Raw genomic sequence first — 24,011 nt, 5'->3', positions numbered from 1 at the left:
GGATACGAAGGTATGACCCTCCATATATATATATATATATATATATATATATATATATATATATATATATATAACTTGCAAAAATATTTGAGCATATATCCATGGTGGAAACATGCTTTTCACTGACAATCATCCCGAATCCGAGTAACATATATCTTGTAGGTAGAAAGCCAATAGTTTTGTGCTTAAATGAATAAATAAGTTACAGGTATAACCTAATATTGAACTTGAAATCATCAATTTAAATGAAATTGATATATATTACCTTAGAATTGTCTGCTTTTCCATCAGCAGAGGCACCTTATTTTAGCACGTTAAAAAGATTTGTAGCTGCTTGGACTTGGTTTCCATACAAGAATATCAACATTAAGAAGATGAAACTTTGAAAAACTGAATTGGAAGAACCCATTTTCTGATCTTTTTGTTTCCCCTTGACTTGATATACAGACTAAACTGGTCTTTTATCTTTGTTTTTTATAGCATGTTATCATATGGAAATACATATGGAAAATAATCAATAATTAAACCAAGTCAATCTATTTCACTTAAATTCATATCATCTATATATAAATGTAAATTCCAAATGTCTAATAGTAATCGACTTAAATATTTTTATAAATTTTTAAATTAATAAATTAATCATTAACTATATAACTTTCATTAATTTATTTAAGTTTAATTTAAATCATCAAAGTGTTAATAGTAATCGACATAAATGTTCTTATAAAATTTTAAATTAATAAATTTATCTTTAAATATTTAACTTTTATTAATTTATTTAAATTTAATTTAAATAAACTAGATTTTAAAATAGAGTTTAGAAGAAATTAAACTACTTAAATTTTTAAAATTTTAATTTTAAAAGTGTTAAAAGTGATTAACTAAATCCTTAATAAAATTTTAATTTCAAGTAGTAAATTAATTAATCATAGATTATTTTTTAGTAAATAATCGATAAATGAATAGTAAATTGGTTATAAATTTATAATAAATCATGAATAACTTAATTAATCATAGATTATATTGTGTTTTTTTATTTGATTTACATAAATTAATGATAACATAATAGTGGATAATTAATAACTTAATAATTAATTAATCATTGAAAATTTAAATGTAATCAATATAACTTAGTAATACTCATAAATAATTTAATAATAAATTACTAATAACTTAATAGTAAATGAGTGATAATTTAATTGTTAATAGTTGATAATTTTTTAATAAATCTATAATAATATAATAATAAATGCATAGTACTTTAATGGTAAATCAATTATAATATAATTATAAATGCATAACAATATAGTACTAAATCAAAGATAACTTAACAAAAAATGAATAATAACTTACTAGTTAATTATTGATAATTTAGTAATAAATCAATGATAACTTAATAGTAAATTTGTGATAATTTAATAGTAAATCAGTTTTAGTTTAATAGTAATTAATTTATAGTAGTAGATAATAAATAACTTAACAATAAATCAATTCTAAATTAATAGTAAATAATTGATGATTTAATAGTTATTTATTGAAAACTTAAAAGTAATCACTATAACTTAATAGTAAATCATCAATAACATAATAGTTAATCATTGATAACTTAATAGTAAATTATGCATAATTTTATATAAAGTAGTAATAACTTAATAATGATTCATAGATAATTTAGTGATAAATTAGTAATAATTGTGTGATAAATAATTAAAAATTAAGTAGTAAATCAATGATAACATACTAATAAATATATAAAAATATAACATAAATCATTGATAAATTAGTCGTAAATTGATAATTTAGCAATAAATTACTGGTAATATAATAGCAAATTACTAATAACTTAATTGTAAATTAGTGATAATTTAATAATAAATTAGTTAATCATTGATAATTTTTTAGTAAATTATTAATAAAGTAATAGTAAATTAGTTATAAATAAATTAGTAAATCATTGATAATAATGGTTGGTAAATCGTTTATATATGACAAATCATTAATAAATTAGTAGCACATCATTGCTAGCTTTGTAGTAAATAATTGATAATTTAATTGTTAATTATTGATAACTTTTATTATACTTAAAGTTATTAGAGATTAAACCTTGAGTACTAGCATAAAAGAAGTCAAAACTTTCATTTTAGGAATTAGGATAAAACTACCATGAATATATTTAATAAAAAATTAGTGAAAAAAATTATAAACTTATATAAAACAATAATGTTATTATATAAAAAAAATTATCTCATATATTATTAGTGGACTTTTAAACTTCATATTTTAAATACATAACAACATATTAGTAAATCAATTATAGGTTAATAAAAACTTAGTAATTAATAATTGATAACTTAATAATAAATCAATAATAATTTAATAGTAAATTAGTGATAACTTAATAGTAAATCAATTTTAATTTAAAAGTAATTAGTTGATAAATTTAGTAGTAAATTATAAATAACTTAATAGTAAATCAATGACAATTTAGTAATTAATCATTAGAAACTTAAAAATAAATCAATATAACTTAAAAGTCATTAATCATCAATAACTTAATAGTTAATCAATAATAACTTAAGAGTAAATTATGGATAATTTAATATAAATCAATGATAACTTAATAATAAATTATGGTTAATTCTATAATAAATCTATTATGATTTTGTAGTAAATAATAAAAAATTAAGTAGTAAATCAATGACAATAGTAGTAAATGCATAATAACATAATAGTAAATTATTAATAATTTAGATATAAATTATTGATAACTTAGTAGTAAATCATTAATGATTTAGTTGTAAATAACTAGTAATTTAATAGCAAATTAATTAATCATTGATAACTTTGTACTAAATCATTGATAAATTAATAGTAAATTAGTTATAACTTTATAATAAATCATTAGCAATTTAATAATAAATCATCAACAATTTGATAGTAAATCAATCATAATTTAATAACAAATCATTCATAAATTAGTAGTAAATTAATATTGATATTTTAGTGGTATATCATTGATATCTTAATAGTAAATCGCTAATAATATAATAGTAAATCAATAATAACTAAATTGTCAATCATTAATAGATTTTTTTAAACTTGAAGTTATCAAGAATTGAATCTTGGTTACTAGCATAAATTGAGCTAAATTTTTTTTTTTTTTTGAGAGACTAGGATAAACCTATTATAAACTTATGCAATAAAAAGATTTAGTGAAAAATTTATAAGTTTGAATGAAACAATAATATTATTGTATAAAATAAAAATTATCTTATACTAAATTTGAACTTGCACTTTTCTATAGAAATTCATTGTTAAATATATGATGACACAAATTTTATCAATAATTATCAAAAGTATATCAGAAGTTATCAAAAGATTACTAAAATTATATCAAGAGGTTATTAAAATTTTATCAGAAATTACCAAAATTGTATCCATTGTATCAAAATTATATCATAAGTCACCAAAATAGATCGAAAGTTACCAAAATTTTATCAAAAGTTATTAAAATCAAAATTATATAAAAAATTATCAAATTTTACTTATATTATACAAAAATCAAAATTAAATTATTAGCATTTATCATTATTATCATAATATTAAAAAATTTATTTATTGAAATAAATTTTTAGAGATAAAAATTACACATACCAAAAATTAGTATATAATTACCAATTAAAAGATGCAAAATACATTAATTCACTCTTTAAAAAAGATGAAATGCATATTGAATATTAGTGGATTTCACACTAATTAGTTTTGAACTTAATTGCAAAATAACATTTTAATATATCATGTTTAAACTCACCAAAATCAAAATGATATATAATTATATGAGTTTTGATTTCATTAATTCGATTTGTAAGAATTAAGTCATATCAATATTTCGGGATTACTCGTACGGGATTGAATCATTGATCAGAATCTTTTAGTTCAAAACTTGTAATTATATACCTTTCAATGCATAATATTTTTTTTACCATTTTCTCAGTGGGAGCAAATTCCTGATTTAATTCCTTAATTAGCTCCTATGATAAGCCAATTAAGTTCCTGTTGTAAATTGTGACGAGGGATTTGACTGTTTGGAAATAAAGAAAAAATAAATCCCAAGTGGACCTAAGATTTTTAAAGAGAAATCCGAATTTGGTCAATGGAAACACTTAACAATATCAGAAATTTTAAGCTTTTGAAACAAAGAAGAACTCCTACTCAATGCGTTACAGTAGAGCAAATTAAAATACATAGTTTGCCTTCTCAGATTATGTCAAACAAACAACCAAATTATTATATAATAATTAATATTAACAGATTAAAAGCAAAACTTTTTTTATTTTATTTTATCAAATTTATATAATTTTTATTAAAATTTTAAACTATCACTTCCATTTCATTTGATTTGTCATATCTTTATCGTTTTGTCATATGAATTTTATATTGAGACATTATATCGTACTTAAAATTATCGAATCTATTTCAAAATAGTTAGATAATTATATTTGCTGGTATTTAAAAATCTTATTCATACTTTGAACATTCGATCCATAAACAATGATTCACTCAAAAGAATAATCACAGGACATCTTACAGCAACCAAATAGGGAAAGGATCCATCAATCAAAGACATGTATCTTTCAAGAATTTGTGCTATTCAAAAGTACAAGTGAGAAGAATGAATATACCTACAAAAGTAAAAGGTAAAAGAATTGGCTGCTAGTTGATGTCTACGCAATGAGATTAAAAAAGGAAAAAAGCAAGGGGGAAAACTGGTTAAGAGCATGCCGGCTCTTCTGCGGTTTTAAAACAGTGAAAAAATGGCGAGAAGCACAGCCATGAGGGGCACAATGATAGAAGTAGCAAATTTAGGCTGTCCATTTGGTGATGTTGGGGCTGCTGGAGTACCGGGCGGACTGGAAGTTGGGGATTTTGCTGCAACAGGAGGCAGAGGGGGCTCGACAACATCTGCTTCAGTCAGGTAGGGGTTTGGAGCTTCAGCTGGTGGCAAGTAGGCAGGTGTGATTAGTTGATAAAGGCTGCCAGGCTGAACCGGGCTCATGTAACCAGGTGTACTATTGCCTTTGTTCAAGCATCGGTTCCCTACAAACAGATTATCACATCAGTAGCATATTCGTATTCCAATTAACATAAAAGCAAAAGGTTGGTGGTCCAATGCCATGAAAATTTTATAGTTTCAGCATATAGAAGTGCCAAAATTCAACCGGAAAGCACTTACTTCGGTATCTATCAGATGTCTTTGGGAAATCTGTAATGACACCATTAATACTGCCTCCGACATGGTAGGAATTGATCTCAACAGTTGCATCAGAGAAGAAGTCCCATGCTTGAGATGTGAACTCATTACTGAAGGTTTGAACATATACAGAGAGATTAGCTGCTTGTAGCCTTGGTACAACAGTGGTAACACCAGTGACGTATGCTGTATTTTCAGGAAAGACAGAGTCCTTGCTAATGACTACAGCGCTAGCAAATCTCTTAATGTCGTCAATTGTTGCATTCTGAGCACCACCGATATCTTCATCAACCTTGAAGACAAGCTTATAGTTGGTTTTGCTCTTCAACTTCACTAGAACAGAGCTATTACTGGATTGTATCATAACTGTCTGAGCCGTCTGTTTATCATAGCCAGCTTCGCTCAAGGCATTAAGCACTGCATCAGTTACATCAAATCCCTGCTCTAAAAGGAAGGGAGCATTCTGAAAGGAATAAACAAGTCAAAAATGTAAAAATTCTTCACAACAAAATGTTGGCGTTATGTAATCAAGGAAGAAATCATTTGGAATACAAATATACATCATTTATAGCTAACTCACAATCATTGTTAATGAAGATTTTAAGCAGATAAGAGTTCAGGAGAAAAGAGGATTGGAAATTTTGTTACAGAATGTTAAGAAAATATATGGACACACGTAGATACCCAAGAAGATTTTGCTACCCCTATAGGGGAATAATCATGGTGATTACTCTTTTCAGTATCCATGAAGTTAGAAGATGCCTTTCTGTCTCTATTAACATTATTTTGGATGTAAGTTCAAACCAAATTCGTTAGCGTAAATACAAGAAAAGCCATCTTATGAGATGGGTGTATTGCATTTCAGCATTTGGAAAACAAAGGAATGGTCTTTAAATCTGAGATACATTTAATTATGATAAGCATTATTAGTGAACTTAGAGTGATTTAGCAATGTATCTACAGATGTCAAGTTCATAATGGTGGCAGCTTCTTATTAAACCATTTTTCTTTGACCGTTTGGCTCAACATTTTTCCACATGGAATACACCACAGCCACCATAGTTAGGATTATGACTCAATCTGATATGTTTCTTGGAATAAGATACCATGCTGACAGTACCCCCTGGCATACAGATAACCATAGCTACCATTCACAGTGCCTAACCTCTTTAAAATCCATTATTAGGTTCAATAATGTGAGTAGAAAATAAAAGTTACATAAGTAAACTCCAATGCAAGAAACTTGAAACTTGAAAAGGAATAAAGAATAGCAAGAACTGACCTCTATGCTGATTAAGACACCTTGAAGAGAGCTAGCATTCTTTGCTGTGGCTAAAAACTCAGATAACGTTAAGAAGTTTCCAGCATTTCTGAACCTTGGATTTCGAAACAATCGGTAAGCTGACTGTGGGCTTGATATAACAGCTACAGTGAAGTAATGACAGGATAAGACAGGGATGTTGACAAAAAGTTAGTGCCAATTATATCTATTTAAGAAACAACAGGCCAGCTAAATCTCAGCAACTACAACACAGATTTAGATGATACGGCAAAGTAAATAAAACTGACATAAGTGCTGTATGCAAGGAAACATTATCTCTCAAAGCAGGGTTTTGTTCATGCTCCATCGACACGGTTATGGGTAACAGCCTTCCAAGCACAGAAAAAGAAAATGAACAGCATCCACAAAGCATCACAAATTTTATAAACCCACTCAATGTAATGCACAAACCTCAATCTATACTGAGTTAGACCACTTCTATTTTCAAGATGTTATGTTTCTTAAAAGATTACAGAGTCTAGATGACATCCCACCCACCCCCGGCCCCAAACACTCATAAGAAAAATAAAAACCAAAAGTTCAGTACAATAAAGAACAAGCAATGAGAACTAAATTCAACTTACATGTTAAGTTTCGAATATCACTCCATGACAGGTTAAAGGTAAATATTCCACTGCCTTGCATAATCTCTGGAATTGTTGTTGTAAGATTGCTAAAACTTGATTGAGCAACTGTTGTACTATCTATCAGATTTATAGAGCTCAAGCAAATAGCTGTTCCATCCTTTGTCATTTGAACAGGACAGTCAAGAATATCTACGCCGTCTTCAATTGCTTTTGAATATGCCAAGTCAGTACAACCAGGAAAGTCTCCACTTGCTCCATTCATTGAGATGACCAAAAGGTCCACTGCTGTATCCCAACGAAAGAAAATAGGTCAAGAAGAACCTTAAAATAATTGTTGGTGCCATAAAACACACAATCTCATGACCACTAACGCTAACTCTCAGCAAGAAATTATAAGATCTTTCAATCATAAGCATCGTATAGCGGCATACCTTGTTTTGAAGCATTTTTGCTTAGGTGAGCAAAGCAATCTGTAGTATGAAACAAAAATTAGCATCTCAACAAAAAAGGTTCTTATCCATTAGCAGCAAAAGATCCCAAAAAAAAGATAATGGTATCTAGTAAAAATAAGACAACCTTTCCGTCAATAATGAGAATATGTCATTGTATAGGACATGTCAGGCCAAGACTGTAAAGAAAGAAAAGGTAGAGATAGTCTCACTTCACCCTCTTATTCATATGATGCAATTATAGCATGAGGCTATCATAGAGAAAAGATCCAACAAAGTGCATTCTTTGGTGCATCCTTTTAGTCATAAAACAGGATATGCTCCCTAATTTGTGAAAACTACAAAATTTTGGAAGACATTCGCATGATGGCAGCACAAGTCACTTAGACATGTAAGGATTCTAGTGTAATTTGAATTTGACCATAATTTAAGTTAAAAAGTAAATATAAGTGTACGAGATGCAAAAACGAATTCAAGAAATCAATGAGAAGTCACATTGCATACACAAGCCGGTACGTAACTTACCTATAGCAGCTGATGGAGTTATCGGGAAGTCGGATATCACCCCATCAACAGCAAAGTTACCATTGTCAACAAACTTAAGATACTCAGCAACTGGATCGTAGGAGTAATTGAAGCTAAATGGAACATCATTATAAAATTCTGATGCAAAAACTTCTAGCCCTTCTTTGTGAGCATCTAAAACAACAGAAGTAGAAGGTAGCAAGTAAAGATTTGCATCTACAGGCCATATATAAGACTTGGGTACAATGATTCCAGAGGCAAATGTCTTGATAAATGTGAGATTTTTTAAGAGAGAATCATAAGTCTGGTTGGTTGACAGCTCCACATCGTTCTGACCTAGAAACCGGAAGACAAGCTTTGTTGTGCTGTTTTGAAAACGTGGTGCAATACTTTGCAAGAAAGCCACCTCCGGTGATGAGATATAGTCAACAGTTACATTCACATTTCTAGTTACAGAAAGTACAAAGTTTCTCATACTCAAGTTATGTTGTGCATAGAATGCATCATGCTGCAAAATAGAAAGACAGTCAATTAAATTCAAAAACAGGAAGATGAAGTTCTACTAATTTAACAAGGGGGTAACAAGAGACGAGAGGGGAAAAATAAGAAGGCATTATTAAGCATTGATCAATCATTTACCTGAATATTCAACCAAAAACCAGGTGGCTTGAATTGAGTATAGGTATCCTGAACGGTCATAATTGGGTAATTATTACCATCTAACCTACTAGGACGAGAATAGACACCTTGATTTACTGTCCAGATAACAAAAAACACATTAGAATGTGACACAAAAAACAAATAGCAGAAAGCAGAGAAGATTTTACTACTCGTACATTTTAGTGCAAGTCAAGCCAAACATACTTATTAAAAAAACATGCTGATTGCTGAACCTCATACAGGTAATAATGTTGACACAACATCTAGCACAAGCATATCAAAATTCAGGATTAATTACCTGATTGCTTGTAAAATTGGTTGAACTGGGTTCTTAGTTGTTAGGAAATAAGTTAGTGTTTGATAATTCAAAACTAAAAACTTATTTTGACACCATTAAGATGACTTGGCGCTCATAACTTCATTAACTATCCATCAAGCAACGTTTGTGAAAATAATGATAATAATGAGAATGGCAACAAGCACAACAGTAATGAATGATAGTAAGAACATTGATGATAACATGAAAAAAAAAGACAAAAAGGATATATTGTCAGCTGAACTTACAGATGACATTTCCGAGATCCTTGAGAGTGTAATCAATGGAAAACCATCCCTTGGTAGAGACCCCATTAACAAGGTAAGCCTTCTCTTGACCCTGGTAAATAGTTGCAATGTCAGAATTATTATCTAGCTTAACATCAGGGAAGCAAATCCCAGCCGCATCTTTTGTTAATTGCACATCACACCAGAAGATCACATTAGGTACACTAGTTAGTAAAGCCAAACTATAAGCTCCAAAACTAGAGCCTGCAAATATTCCTGAAAATCCACCATGTGCTATGACAAAGGGCGCATTCCCTGCAACATGAATCAAACAGTTTAAGTTTATTGAACAATAGAAGATTAAAAAGTGAGATGAACTTTACAAAACTTTTGTCCGTTATGAATGCTACTGTTAAATGCGTTTATGTATTTACAGACTCAAATGTTGTAGCTCAATATGATGCTGGGTGAGGATATCAGAATTTTAACCTGCCTGAAGAATGTCTATTTCTTATATTGTTAAATGTTGTAACATATTGTATTTGCTTTTCATCAATGTTCTTCACAACCAAACAAAGTATAGCAATTTTTTTAGTTAATTATCCTATTAAATAGAGGAAGAACCACCATAATAAGTTTTTTTATATAGAAAGAAACTTTTTTAAATTTGTTTATTGATTCTTTTATAAGAAACAAAAGATAAATTCTAAGAAAAACCACTCTAATTTAAGAAGAAAAAAATCAAAATAGCAAGCAAAAATAGTCAAAGAAGTAAATCAAGAAAGACTTGAAGCGGCATTCTCCATCAATTTGTTCCATCTTCTCATCAACAAAAATCAAAAGCATCAACTAGTGATATAATGAAATAAATTTAAGTCTCAAAAACAGGCTTCCATTCCAAGGAAAGCTGAATTCATAAACGTTAAAAAGACACCCCCAAAAAAAAATTACTTGCAATTGACTTTGGCTGAGAAGAAAAACCGAATTTTTATCTTCATTTCTAATTCATCCATTTCTCAGAAACCAAATAGAAAATACTTTAATTTCAAATAAAGGATCATAAATCTATAAAGAGAAAGTGAATTTTTTTTTAAGTAAAGAAAAAAGATTTCAACTTTTGAGAAGCTTCGAAGTTGGAAATCATGAAGACATGCCATTTCGCATAAAGAAAGAGAAATTAGACAAAATTTTCTTTCTTTAAGGAAAAAGGAGAAAACTTGAAAAGCTTTCTTTATTTTGGAAGGATCGTGAAACTTTCTTTTTATCTTTCCTCCGTTTTCTTTGCAAACAAACAGGAAAAACTTGAGAAAAAGAAAAGTCCAGCTTAAAATAGTTTAGTTTGAACAATTTTAGGTTCTTTGAAACCAAATAGAAGCTAACAAACATTCAAACAGCTCAAGCAGCTCGAAGTAAGCTTAGGTTGAGCAATTTCTCATCATTTCCTTCACTTTCGAGGGAACCAAACAAAAACTAACTAAAAATTAAGCGAAACACAGGAAAAGTTTAAAATGCTTCCAGCTCAAAAAGCTATATGTTTTCTCGAAAGCTTTCAAACATTTCCTTCTCTTTCTCAACAACCAAACAGAAAACTAGCAATAAATAAATAAATAACAAAAACGCACCACTAAGAGTCTGCCAACGAGAACCATTAGTAGATCCCTGAGCAGAAACCAAAGCTACCGAAGCTAACAAGGCTTGAACTGCAAAAATGGCAACCGAAATGCCACGTAAGCTTCCCATTACCGGAAATATCCCCTCCAACTGACAACTCAGCTCAGCTCCGCCACTGATCGCCGACGCCGGTTTTTTTTGCCTTGGTAAACCGCGCAAGATTAGAGAGAGAAAAGAGGAAAATACTGAACCTTCAGGCTGGCTTGTTTTGTTGGCTTCAATATTTATATTATTCAATTTAATTAATTAAATTATTTTTTTTGTTTTTTCTCGACCGAATTGCGCGTTGTCCTATGGCTCGGCTCGAGCTGGTCTAGGGAAGCTTCTTGGCTTTCTGGAGGTTTTTGTCCTAAGCTGTGGGATAATGATTGACTGTTATCGCTTCCACTTGATTATCATGAGCCCTAAGATTTTTTTCTAATTTTGAGTTTTTCTTTTCTTTTTTTTTTTCACTTTATTTAGATATTTAGAGGTGAATTTATATTTAGGGAAATCAAAATAAAATAATTAGATGGATAAATTCAAAGTTTCATGTGATTTTTTTTTGGGTCCTTTTTTTTTCCTTGGTAGTTGGATGTAATTAAAAAAGTAATTGGAAGTCTTGATGAAAAAAAAGACTTTTAATGTTAATTTAATAATAAAAAAGTCGTTGGAAGTCTTGTTAAAAAGGACTTTTAATATTAATTTAATAATAAAAAAGTTAAACTTGTTGGGGAAGAAAATGAAATATTTCATAAAAAATTAATTTTTTTGTAAATTTAAAATCTTGCACACGGTAATGTCGTGCAAAAATGTAATGAATGATATAACGAATTAATTACTTTAAACCTAACAAACGCAAAGACTAACGAAAAACGTATATGGTCATACTCGTCGATAAATGTGAGAAAAAAATTAAAATTAATTTAAAATTATAATATTTGGATCAATTTTTTATTTAATTTAAATTAAATTTACATATTAAATATTTATTAGGTTTTGATTGAAATTTTGAATAAAAATAAAAAATAAAAAAATAAATTGAATTAAACCAAAATATATTTTTTATTAACTTTTATATATTTTTTATATTGTTATAAAAAAAATAATTATTTTATATTTAAATTTATTTAAGTATATAAAAAAACATATTAAAATATATATAAAAAACAAAAAATAAATAAATTAAAAAACGGATGAAATGAATCAAATCAATAAAATTTGATTCAAATCACATTGATTTCAATAAAAAATAATTTAAAATCAAATTAAATTTTAAAATTTTATAATATTATATACTATTTAAAAAATTGAATCAAATCAAATTAAACCTTAATAGTATCTATCAAAATTTAGATCACATTGTGATGCTTTTTCTTTTATACAAAGATTCTAAATTTAATGCTAATAAAAAGGATAGCTTAACCATGGAACAAATTTAATGCTAGTAAAAAGTATTACCTCTAATTAAAGAACTAGTGAACTATTAGATTATTAAAACTATTTTACTCAATTTGGCAAGATTATTAATTGTCTTTCTTATTTTTTTTTTTAAGTTTTCTCTTATTAAATCTATTAAGTACAAAATTATTTTTTATATAATGCACTCTAAGCTCTATTTGGATATAATCTCTCTTTTTAAAAATTAAAAAAATATACTATGCAATGTTATTTTCATAATTTTTTTTATAAATATCAACCCTAACCGATAAAGAAATGTGCTCTTTTTTATCAATTAGCATTTACAAATAATTTTTTCTTTATATGTAAAAATGAAAAATAATGAAATTATGTATAGTAATTATGATGAATATTGTTTGAAATTTCGTGAAATCAAAACCAATAATATAATAACTACAAATGTACAGTTAAACCAATTACAGGGCCAATCCATCTCTACCATAGATTTAATAATTCATGTATTTATATTACGTAAAATATTAAATTTTAATTAATATTTATTAGTATGAGTGATTAAAAAGTTAGGTTTTTTCTAAATATGATTTGAATTTTGAGTTTTGTGAATGAAAAAAAAAAAACTTTAAAAGAACTTATTCTTTTATGAAATTTGATTCAATGTTCAATTCTGGATTATCATCGAAATTTAAAGTGATTAATCAATATCAAAAAAATTAAATTTTATATATTTATATTATATTTTATATAAAAATTATATGATATAATTTATATTAATATAAAAATATAAAATATATTTTTTAAATTTATTAAATTTTTATATGATAATTATTAAAATTTTAAATTATGACACTTTTATATATTTTATTTATGTTATATTATATTATCTAAGTGTTTGAGATTGTAAATTGCAACAGTCAGCCACTGGATGACTCAACCGCTGAACTAAACCAGTCTAAAACCTATTCCAAAATTTTTTATTTCCAGCTCGAGCCTCCAACTGAAGCCAACAACCGGATGAGGTGAGGCCTGAGGGTGGGCCAAGCCAGCGAGTTTCCAATTGTAGGACAGCTAGATGGGGTCCACAAAATGGGAATTGCCATCCTGGCATGTTCCCACGTGGAAAAAGCCGATTGGTCTCCCACCACCGTAAGGTTACCGAAATGCGCAAAATAGTCAAGTTCCAAGTTGGATCCCACCGGCACCAAGGTTTGTTGCAAAATGAAACATTTAGCATATAATTTTGATGGTGAAATTAAAAATGTATGGCACATTGTTTTTAGACTATGGATTTTGTAGGGTAGAGTCAATGGGTAACCAACAATTTTTTTTTTTTTAATTGATGGATACTTTTTTCTTTTTTCTAAATATAAAAAATATATTTTTGAATTTTATTTAAATTCAAATTTCCTCCTCTAATATATTAAGATCAAATTTTTTTATAAATTTAATACGTTAAAATTTTATTTTAAAAATATATTTTATAAAAGTCAAACTTTAATTAACATAAAAAACTACTTGCATTATCAATTTGATTAAACTTTTATAAATATTTTAAGGATGATTTTTCTTTTACAAAATTGATAATGTTTCTTATAAAATCAGATTCTAAATGACGTAGAAAAAGAACTACTTGCATTATTAATTAGATTAAACTTTTGTACGTCTTTTTTTATTGATGTTGGCCTTGATATTATAAGAATCTATGTAGAAATTATAGATTACTAGGGGCATGGTTTTTGTTATTCTAATGCAAGTGGAAAAGCCATTTGCACTATTATATCAACTTAATTTGGGTTTTTCCTAGAGGGTGTTGATAGAGAAGTAACCAACTAACTTAATTTTATAAATATTATTATTTGAAAATAGAAAAAGTGTTACAAAAAAAATTATTGAATTATTCAAACAACAAAAAAAATTTACTTTTTCAAAAAAAATTTTTTATAAGCTAATTTTTCGTAAAACAAATAGAGCCTAGGATACAAAATAAGGATATATATATATATTTTTTTTTTTTTTTTATTTATAACTTTGAATGACTTTTAGTGATAATTATTATCCCATGCATTAATCAATACATTGATTACAAAAGGAAAAAGGAAATTTTAAATTTGGCTAGTTTATATATAAAAAAAAAAAAAAGAAATAATTGTACCATGCTTCCTTTGTTCATTACTATAAAATAAGTTAAATCATATTACCAAATCATCTAAACTAAACACAATGAGGAGCCAAGAGGCATTGGAAAAGGTCAAACTTTCACATAAATTACATTAAATTTTCAAAAAAAAAAAAAAAAAAAAAAAAGGGTTTCTTGACATATGCTTACTTTCAAAACTATGATGCCATTGCCACAACCTTTATAGTAACTTTCATATGTGGGAAAAAGTTTTGGCTCTATTCTAATATTGTTGAATTAAAAAATGACATTGATATTTTGAAATAAAAAAATTTAATTGATTCGTTCAATCATAGATAAAAAATATATTCAATAAATTTAAATTTTAATTCTTATAACTCATTCTCGTATTTTTAAATTTATAGGATATGAAGTTTGCTTCATTAGAAGACTTTACCTTAAGGCGTTTGGAATTTTTTTTATTGTTTTTTTTTTATATTATATATGGTTAATTGCCCAATTGGTCTTCCCTGGTGATGCATACCAAGTCAACTTTATTGCAAGTCTTTTCTATTTACCTAATTAAATATATTCAAATTGTATTACAACTTTGAGTCTTTTAACATAGAGTGAATAAACATTGACATTAATCATTAAAATAATAAATAATTTAATGGATAAATAGTAGCATTGGATGTTATAGTTAACATAGAGTGAATAAACATTGACATTAATCATTAAAATAATAAATAATTTAATGGATAAATAGTAATATAACAAGTCTTTTGCCGATTATGTATTCAAAGGATGTATGTATTCTTTTGTTAATTTACTAAGATGTTTACCTTTTCAATGGTGTTGGTAAATGGAACCAATAATGGCTCATACAATTGCTAAAAACATTTTATTAATAGTTAGTTGTTAAAAAATATAATCTTATGCTAAGATAACAACTATAAAACAACAAAAAAATTATCAATCTATGGCTTAATTAATTTCTTTATATATAATTATTTTTAAAAGATAATATTTGTCTGAAATTTAAATTCGAGCACTTATCATTTTTTTCTTTATCCTACAGTTGTGATATTCTTTATAAAAAAAATTATTAATATGATTATTAATTTATAATCTCGCATAAGAGCGTAAATAAATGAGACTTTTGATGAATCTTTTGTAAATATGTTCGGTTTTTATTTGTTTATATTCATTTATTAAGTTTAATAAATAATTTTGAATAAAATTTTTATATTCATTTATTAAAATAAAATTGAATACAAATATATATCTATTTAACAAGTCACAAATATGTATTTATTTATTTATATTCGATTCATTTATAGCCCCAATCTCTCAACCAAATTATAATATAGTTTATAGACTTTAAAAAATAAAAAAAATAAAAAAAGAAAGCCTGGAAACCCAATTAATTAAATTAACATATAATTACAGCTCTATAAAACTAGATATTACACTCCTGTCCCAAAATTATTGTCATGTAGTAATTTTCACGGAATTAAAAAAAGTTTTAACTTTAATGTATTTAATATTAAATTTTAAATTTTTTTATAAAATTAAAGTTTTATGATTTTTAATGTTAAAAAATAAAAATATAAGATAATATAATTTTAAAATATAAAAAAGAGTTTTAAAGTTTGAGATATCTAAAAAAAAAATGGACAAAGAAAATAAAATAAAAGAAGTAAAATATTTAAAATTTATGATAATTTACATGTTAATCAAAACAATTATCACCCATAATATCTTAGTGGACTTAGTATAACTAGATTTTGCACTTTAAATATAAAATATTCAGATTTAATTTCTAACAATTTCAAATATCAAAATATATGAAAGATTCGTAATGCCTAGCATTACGAAGTAGCTTCCTTTGTATGACATAATTCCTTTATTCCTCTACCTAATTATAATTAACGACATAATTAAATAAACAAAAAATAATTCATAGTCAAAGTCTCAAAGGAATTGCTAATTAAAAATACAGCAACACAGATTGTAAAATAAATATTCTGATATATATTATTGAGAAAGGAAGTTTCTCCGATCTGTCACCACATGGGATATAAAAAATATTTAGAAAAAAAAATTATATATAAATAAAAGAAGCAAAACTATGATGACATGGAAGGGAATGATTGGTCCACATCAGCAGAATGATTGTGAAAGAGGTTGGTTCTCAATAAGTGGACTCCACGACAAATTGGTTGTAGAAGGTGGGGGTCCTTAAGTACAAAAGAATTGTTGAAGGAAAGGGACACTATCCCTAATTCGGAAGAATATGTTTGCCGGCAGCCACCCTTTTTTTTCTATATATATATTCCATTGTTTTGAATCATTCAAAAGAGCCAAACAAATTTGATTGAAACGTTTCTCTAACGTTGAATCAAGCCAAATCGTGGAGACCACTTACATTTATTGAATATATTTGATTTTGACAACATGATGTTGGAAATATAATTTATCGAATAAATAATTAGATTTATTTTTTAAAAAATTACAATAATAAATAGGTTTATTAAGGCAACTTATGCTCATTAATGAGTTTCGAATTCAAATATTTCATGTGAAATTCGAATTTAACGTTCATTATATAATAAAAAATCTAATGTTTTGATTTTTTAAGATATTCACTTTTTTTAAAATAAAAAGCTATAGTTTAAGAATAAAAAAAATAATTATAAATGTTTGGACTGAAATTTTAGAACAAATTTTTTTATTAAATTTAGATCAAATTTAAATATTAAATATATATATTAGATTTAAATCAAAAGATAAAACACGAAAAAAATAAAATAAAATTGAGTTATATATATTTTAAATTTTTATAAAATCAAAATAATAAATTTATATCAAAATTTACTTAAATATATTAAAATAATATATAAAAATTTAAAATTTAAAATTTGATAAACTCAATCAAATTAATAAAAAATTTGATTCAATAAAATTTTATATAAAAAATTTGATTAAATTCAATTTAAATTAAATTTTAAAAATTTATAATATTATATAATATTTAAAAAAATTAAATTAAATTTGATTCGATATAAATCGATATCATAAAAAAATTATTTCATAGACCGATTGATTTAAATTTTGAAAATTTTAAAACCATCGCTTTACGATTAAAGGCTAAGGTCACTTTACAACACTAGGCTTTTGAATGATACAGAACAGATAAAAACACTTGGTAGGGATTGTGTTAGTCATCTCTATGTATTAAATAATGTCGTCATGTTTTGGGTACATGCAGACATAATCGCCTTCTCTGCCCGCCTATCTTTGTACCCAAACTCAATTCCTTTTTACTAGTTTTGGAAGAAATGGGATGGCCTAGTATGGGATGACCTTGAGTGGGATAAAGTTTATTCGAATTCGAAAATTTTATTCAATCCAATTTGCTTAAACCCTCGATTTGATAAAAAAATAAATAATTTATATCTAAATATATGAATTTGAATTAATTTAAAATGATTCAAATTTAAATAATTCCAAAAATTAACTAGTTTAATTTGACTTTAAAACTCAAATATTTGAATTGAAAATGACTTGAATTGGATGATTCAATCCCGGAATCATCCAAATTTTTTTCATACAAAATGATGCAACCAGTCCGGATCAGCCAGCAAAATCCTTTCAACGGGTGCCCAAAGCTTTTTGATGGATATCCAGAGAAGGCCCAGGCAGGACGTTTCAACTGGGCCTGACCCTGCAATCTAATAGCAAATCCTAGAACAGTTTGCTAAAACATGATCCATTTTTGAGTTTTACACGGGAGGTTACATAACTCATGGTCATGTTGACACCTGGCAATATCCATGCAAGTGAAACCCTACGTGTCATTGCCAACTGCCAACACTCATTATCAGGACAAACTCATCACTCTTGTTTCTCTAGTTTTCCATCTTATAATCATTCAATGTTAATTAGTTGATCACCATCTAATAACAAAAGTAAGCAGAATTAATGGGGATGTTTGAGTTTATAAGAAACCTGGCAGATCAGCAGCATGAAAGGGTGGTACCTATTTCAGTTTTTGTGGCAATTCTCTGCCTATGTTTAGTTATAGGTCACCTGCTTGAAGACAACCGTTGGGTCAATGAATCAATCGCTGCCATCTTAATTGTTAACTTCTATCTTTCTCTCATTTTTTTGGATTTCTTTTCTCTATCTGTTATTGTTCTTTTTACCCACCAAGGACTGTGATTTTCATGCTCTTTTTGCAATATATATATATATATATATTGTGTTTTCCTGTGCTAAAATTTCCAGACTGATTTCTTATGTTAAACTATTCCCACCCAGGAAGGAAATAATATAATTTCATGTATATGTGTATTTTGTCTTCAAGGCAATTGGGTGGTTGATAGAAAAAGATTACTTTGGTAAATCTGTGATGCCTGTATGTGAAGTTCATTGAATGGTCACCTTGGAAACTGCTTTAAAACTGAATAAGAGAGGTAATATGTGTCTTAGGAGAAGTTGCAATATATATCAGAGGATTACAATTAACATACATTCTGAGTATGTGTCTGGGATAGTTGAATGTATATGCTTGTGGATCTTCGAATCGATACATGTCATTAACTAGCTCAACATTCAAGCTGAGAAACTTATTAAGACATTTGGATTCTGCTTGTTATTTAGTGCCTTTATCAGGCTTGTCCTGTAACCCTTTTGCCTTTGCAGACCTTGTTTAATTATTTGGATCTTACCAAATATCGAGAATCTTGTCAAACCTTTTAAATTAACATATGGAAGTCTTACTGATTTAAAGTCTAATTGTCATCTTCTTGGTCAGGGATGTATAGCTGGAGCAGTAATCTTGTTCTTGAGCAAAGGAAAAAGCTCTCACATCCTAAGATTCAGTGAAGAACTATTCTTCATATATCTCCTTCCACCTATTATATTCAATGCAGGGAAAGGTCAGTTTTTTCATGTCATGCACATTTTTGTCTGTTGAATTAACTTGTCTTTTGAAATTAGCTAACTTCTTTATTAGCTGATTCACTTGCAGATTTCAGGTGAAGAAGAAACAGTTCTTTCAGAACTTTATAACCATCATGCTTTTTGGAGTAATCGGGGTTTTCATCTCAGCATCAATTATTACAGTCGGTAAGTTTGATTCCGTCTAGGCTTTGTTTTTTTCACTATTAATTTGTCAGGTGTAATTCTAAATTCATGGATGGTATTTTTGTCCTAGGCAGTTGGTGGCTGTTTCCCAAGCTAGGATTTGTTGGTTTGACTGCACGAGACTATCTCGGTGAGATCCTTGGTCAACTAATATTCCAATTATTCCAATGCAGGGTTAATTTCTTATGTTTTGATAGCTTCTACTAGTATTGTGTGTGAATTTCATGGTGTTTTGTTACAGCCGTAGGAACTATTTTCTCATCAACAGATACAGTGTGCACATTGCAGGTTGGTCAGTTTGCAATTTTTCTCTTGTTTTGAGCAGCTGCTTTTATTATTTCACAGGGAATTTTTATCAGATTTCATGGCTTCCTTATAGGTTCTTCATCAAGATGAAACCCCTATATTATACAGCCTAGTCTTTGGTGAAGGAGTAGTGAATGATGCAACATCAGTTGTCCTCTTCAACGCAATCCAAAAGATTGATGTTACAAGAGTTAACAGCCGAACAATTCTTCAGTTGATTGGAGATTTCTTTTACCTGTTCTCAACAAGTACTGCTCTTGGAGTAACTGTAAGCTACTGCTCTTGATCTTGTCTCTGACAGTACATGTCAAATGTTATAATATTAGGCTTCGATCTTGTCTTGGTGCTTCTTAATCCTGGCATGTTTATGTCTTGTTCTCTTGCAGTTTGGACTTGTAACAGCATATTCACTTAAAACCTTATACTTCGGAAGGTTAGAGGCTTCTTCAAATAAAAAATCATTGGAAAATGCCACAATGCTCATTGTTTTACTTTCTTTATAGTGGAGACGTCCTAGTAAAATCTGCATTCTATCTGTTTGCAGACATTCGACTGTTCGTGAACTTGCTATTATGGTTTTAATGGCGTATTTGTCTTACATGTTAGCTGAGGTAACACCTAGTAAAATCTTGAAACTTGATGATGTTTTATAATTCTAAACAAATTGAAAATGCTGCAGGATTGGCTTGAGCATTCAAGCAATGCTATTATCATTAACTGAAATAACCTTTTGTTTCATTCTTATTTATCATAGAGTTTCTACAATTTCTTTGTGCAGCTGTTAGACCTTAGCGGAATTCTCACTGTTTTCTTCTGTGGAATTCTGATGTCACACTATGCATGGCATAACGTGACTGAAAGTTCAAGAATCACAACAAGGCATGTGCTTGGATATTAGTGACTGATGTTTTTTCTTGGTTCATAGCAAGGCTTCACATTCCACAGACTTCTTATAATCATCGTTATTTTCTTTTGCAGGCATATATTTGCAATGATGTCATTTGTTGCAGAAACCTTCATATTTCTCTATGTAGGAATGGATGCTCTTGACATGGAAAAGTGGAAGATGACTAGAGTGAGGTTTTATGCTTACCTTTCTTCGTTTTTGAACCAGTTTACTTCTGTTCACCTTACAGCTTCTGGCATTGGTTCTGTGTTATTGGTAATTGAGAAAAGTAATAGCATGTCACCAATACTTTTGCATAGTCAATCGGACTGCTCTTTATGGTAATTGTCCTGCAATTTTTACTGTTATAACTCAGGTTATTCATCGAACACAGAACTGAACTGATTTACCTATAGCTGAAGTTCTTTTTTTCGATAGACGAGCAGTAATGCCCTCACTTGTTGTTGGTTTCAGTTTTGGGACTTTAATGAGCAGCTTTGGCACCATAGTTCTTCTAATTCTGCTCGGACGTGCTGCATCTGTGTTCCCTCTCTCTGCTTTCTCCAATTATATGAACAGGCGTCCCCAGAGATCACCATCATTAACTTTTAAACACCAGGTTACTAATTCAATTTTTCCATGCTAACCTTCTTGTAACAAATTTCCTATGTGATTAGCAGAATAGATGTTTATGAACATTTTACTTATCCAGGCAATTATCTGGTGGGCTGGGCTAATGAGAGGGGCAGTTTCAATTGCTTTGGCTTTTAAGCAGGTGTTTTTTCATCTCAATTGTATTAGCTGTTCTATATGCTTAAAATAATGTGTTGAATCACAACTTGTGCTCAATAAGATTCCATATTCCTACTGATGTTCTTGCTTCATTATTACAGTTCACATATTCCGGAGTTACATGGGATCCAGTCAATGCCGCAATGATAACCAACACCATAATTGTTGTCTTGTTCACAACGCTGGTATGTGACTAAATTTTACTATAAATTTAAAGATTTGGAATCTGAGAAGCAAGTGTGTATTTGGAAGTAATGTTTTCTTCATTAACGTCATCTTAATGTTTGATGACATTCTAAGAAATCATTTTGTTTCAGGTGTTTGGCTTCCTAACAAAGCCCCTTATATCCTACATGCTTCCTCACCGCGTAATTGACAAGAATGACAGCAGTGTAGGATCAAAATCCCCAAAGGAGGACATGGCCCTTCCTTTGCTCTCCTTTGAAGAATCTGTCTCGACCAATATCCTTCGTGCAAAGGATAGTTTGACCATGTTAATCGAAAGGCCTGTTTACACAGTACATTTCTACTGGAGAAAGTTTGATGACACCTATATGAGGCCAATATTTGGTGGCCCTCTTAGCAGTCCACCAGAATGTTAGATAGCCGACATCGCATATGCTAATTTCATGAAATTGTTCTAGCCAGTTGTAAGTTCAGACTGAAAATTGGCAAGTCCTCAGCTAATGACAGTAAGTTTGCCCCTTTTCTGAAGCATGGTTGCTTTGCAGTCCTATATAGCAGTATGCTAGAGGGCTTGAATGAGTCTGATTTAGACTTCTAGCCTTCCATGTTTGTCCAAAAAGACATTGCTGGTAACAGCAGTCTTGCACATATGAGACATTGCAGTGAAATGATTCACATAAGTTTCATGTTTTTCTCTTTGTTTCTTGCTGGTGCTTCTAGTTAATGTCACCATCTATGTATAATGGTTGATGATTGCCTTAAAAGGCTTCAACTCAGTTGCCAACTCGTATTTTTCAATCTTTGAAATCAAAACAAGGGATTGATGTGATTGAAACAAGAAGAAAAAGATAGTACAAATTGGATAAAACACAAATTTAGCAGCACTTCCAATACAAATACTGTCTCAACATGATTCAAAATCTACAGCAGATGGTCCAAAGGAAAATGACAAACTTGAAGTGCTTCAGGCTGGAAACAACAAAATGTATCAGTCAGAAAGCAACTAAGAACAATAAATTGTAATGCAATTTTGATGTTACCATTTGATTAGTCAGAAACTGTTTTGTTTGGAACTTACCCTTGCACTGTGGTGGTATGGGAGCATTAGATTTGCATTTCTTAGGCAATGCAAATGCATTGGCAGGGTCAATATTCAAGGCAGGAAGAGCATCCTTGAAGTTGCAGAGACAAGTCAAGCTAGCGTGTTTGATCAAACTACAGCATTCCTTGGTTGGTGCCGGAGGATTTTTCCCTGTCACCGCCGGACGACACAGGTTGAGCTTGGCCATGGGAATATCACAAATGGTTGGCTCATTGGCTCCTTCTACGAACACAATGAGCAATACTGCTACCAAGCAATGCACCAAAAGTTTCCCACTAGCCATAGCCATTTGCTTGCCTCAAAACAATCCCAAATCCAAATGCCAAGTTAAAACTATTGGTCTAGACTAAATTTATAGCAAGGGTTTTGAAGTTTGTGGATTCAAAAAAATCTCTCATAGTCATGTATGACATGTGAATCCAGTGAGTAGGAGAGTCACGAGAGAGCTCAAAGAGCAGAAAATACAAAGCCATTGAGTCAGACTATGGTGTTTGATTGGTAACCAACAAAGATCTATGAAGAATATTTCCATGGTTCCATAAAAAAAAATAATAATAAAAATAAAGAATGTCAGTTTGATCTTTCATTTGTTCTTCCCTGGTTATCACATCGATGGGAATCTTTTCACATGGTATTTCAATTTCATAGTTTGTCAATTTAAACTTTTTATACAGACTATAATCAAAGCATGTAGGGATTATATTTCAAAAAGATTGGATCTTCACTTAGATAGTGTTTGATATCATTTTTAAATTATCACGATGATCTAATTGTAATGTTGATAAGATAATATTTGATCACTAGTGATTTTAGATTATTATACTTGATATGATATTATATATCATTGATATTTTTAAATTATTGTATTTAATATTATATGAAAAATAAATTATATAGTACAAAATATCTAAAATAATTTTATAAAAAAAGTAAAATATTTAATACTTATTCAATCAACAATTTATAAAATAATTAAACATTAATTTATAAGAATCTACAAAAATAAATCAATTTTGATAAAAATATTTTTTTTTAAAATTATTAAATAAATTCATTATCTTTTT

General features: G+C 28.6%; 2 protein-coding genes and 1 pseudogene across 6 annotated transcripts; 1 reads left to right on the top strand and 2 right to left on the bottom strand.

The window, feature by feature from the left end:
- Window positions 1–4,598: 4,598 nt before the first annotated feature.
- On the bottom strand, window positions 4,599–11,202 carry LOC111275633 (glycerophosphodiester phosphodiesterase GDPDL3-like). Of its 2 annotated transcripts, none has more exons than XM_022861074.2 (9): window positions 10,959–11,202; window positions 9,358–9,651; window positions 8,773–8,888; window positions 8,134–8,641; window positions 7,591–7,629; window positions 7,157–7,444; window positions 6,534–6,676; window positions 5,234–5,714; window positions 4,599–5,097 (listed from the first exon to the last, which is right to left on the bottom strand). In XM_022861074.2, exons 1-9 carry the CDS (start codon window positions 11,074–11,076, stop codon window positions 4,799–4,801), a joined length of 2,286 nt encoding a protein of 761 aa, XP_022716809.1. In that variant the 5' UTR covers window positions 11,077–11,202; the 3' UTR covers window positions 4,599–4,798. The 2 variants fall into 2 exon arrangements, with proteins under 2 accessions (XP_022716809.1, XP_022716810.1); XM_022861075.2 differs by having other exon boundaries at window positions 7,157–7,441.
- A 7,215-nt stretch (window positions 11,203–18,417) lies between these two features.
- NHX3 (Na+/H+ (sodium hydrogen) exchanger 3) lies at window positions 18,418–22,539 on the top strand. 4 transcript variants are annotated; one of them, XM_089754054.1, is made up of 14 exons: window positions 18,418–18,667; window positions 19,344–19,467; window positions 19,567–19,657; window positions 19,750–19,805; window positions 19,917–19,963; window positions 20,055–20,249; window positions 20,368–20,414; window positions 20,526–20,592; window positions 20,760–20,860; window positions 20,960–21,061; window positions 21,342–21,486; window positions 21,580–21,642; window positions 21,761–21,844; window positions 21,977–22,539. In XM_089754054.1, the coding sequence occupies exons 1-14, from the start codon at window positions 18,509–18,511 to the stop codon at window positions 22,259–22,261; spliced, it is 1,566 nt and encodes a 521-aa protein (XP_089610180.1). In that variant the 5' UTR covers window positions 18,418–18,508; the 3' UTR covers window positions 22,262–22,539. The 4 variants fall into 4 exon arrangements, with proteins under 4 accessions (XP_089610180.1, XP_089610183.1, XP_089610181.1 ...); XM_089754057.1 differs by having other exon boundaries at window positions 19,344–19,471; window positions 19,560–19,657; window positions 19,746–19,805; XM_089754055.1 differs by having other exon boundaries at window positions 18,554–18,667; window positions 19,560–19,657.
- A 253-nt stretch (window positions 22,540–22,792) lies between these two features.
- LOC111276118 (putative lipid-transfer protein DIR1 pseudogene) lies at window positions 22,793–23,320 on the bottom strand (annotated as a pseudogene).
- Between the last annotated feature and the right edge of the window lie 691 nt (window positions 23,321–24,011).

The sequence above is a fragment of the Durio zibethinus genome, chromosome 25 (genome assembly GCF_047325235.1).
Source record: "Durio zibethinus cultivar Kanyao isolate XHJ-2024 chromosome 25, ASM4732523v1, whole genome shotgun sequence".
NCBI lineage: Eukaryota > Viridiplantae > Streptophyta > Magnoliopsida > Malvales > Malvaceae > Durio > Durio zibethinus.
Note: the sequence above shows the minus strand (reverse complement) of the source record. Positions and strands in the feature narration are given on the sequence as shown.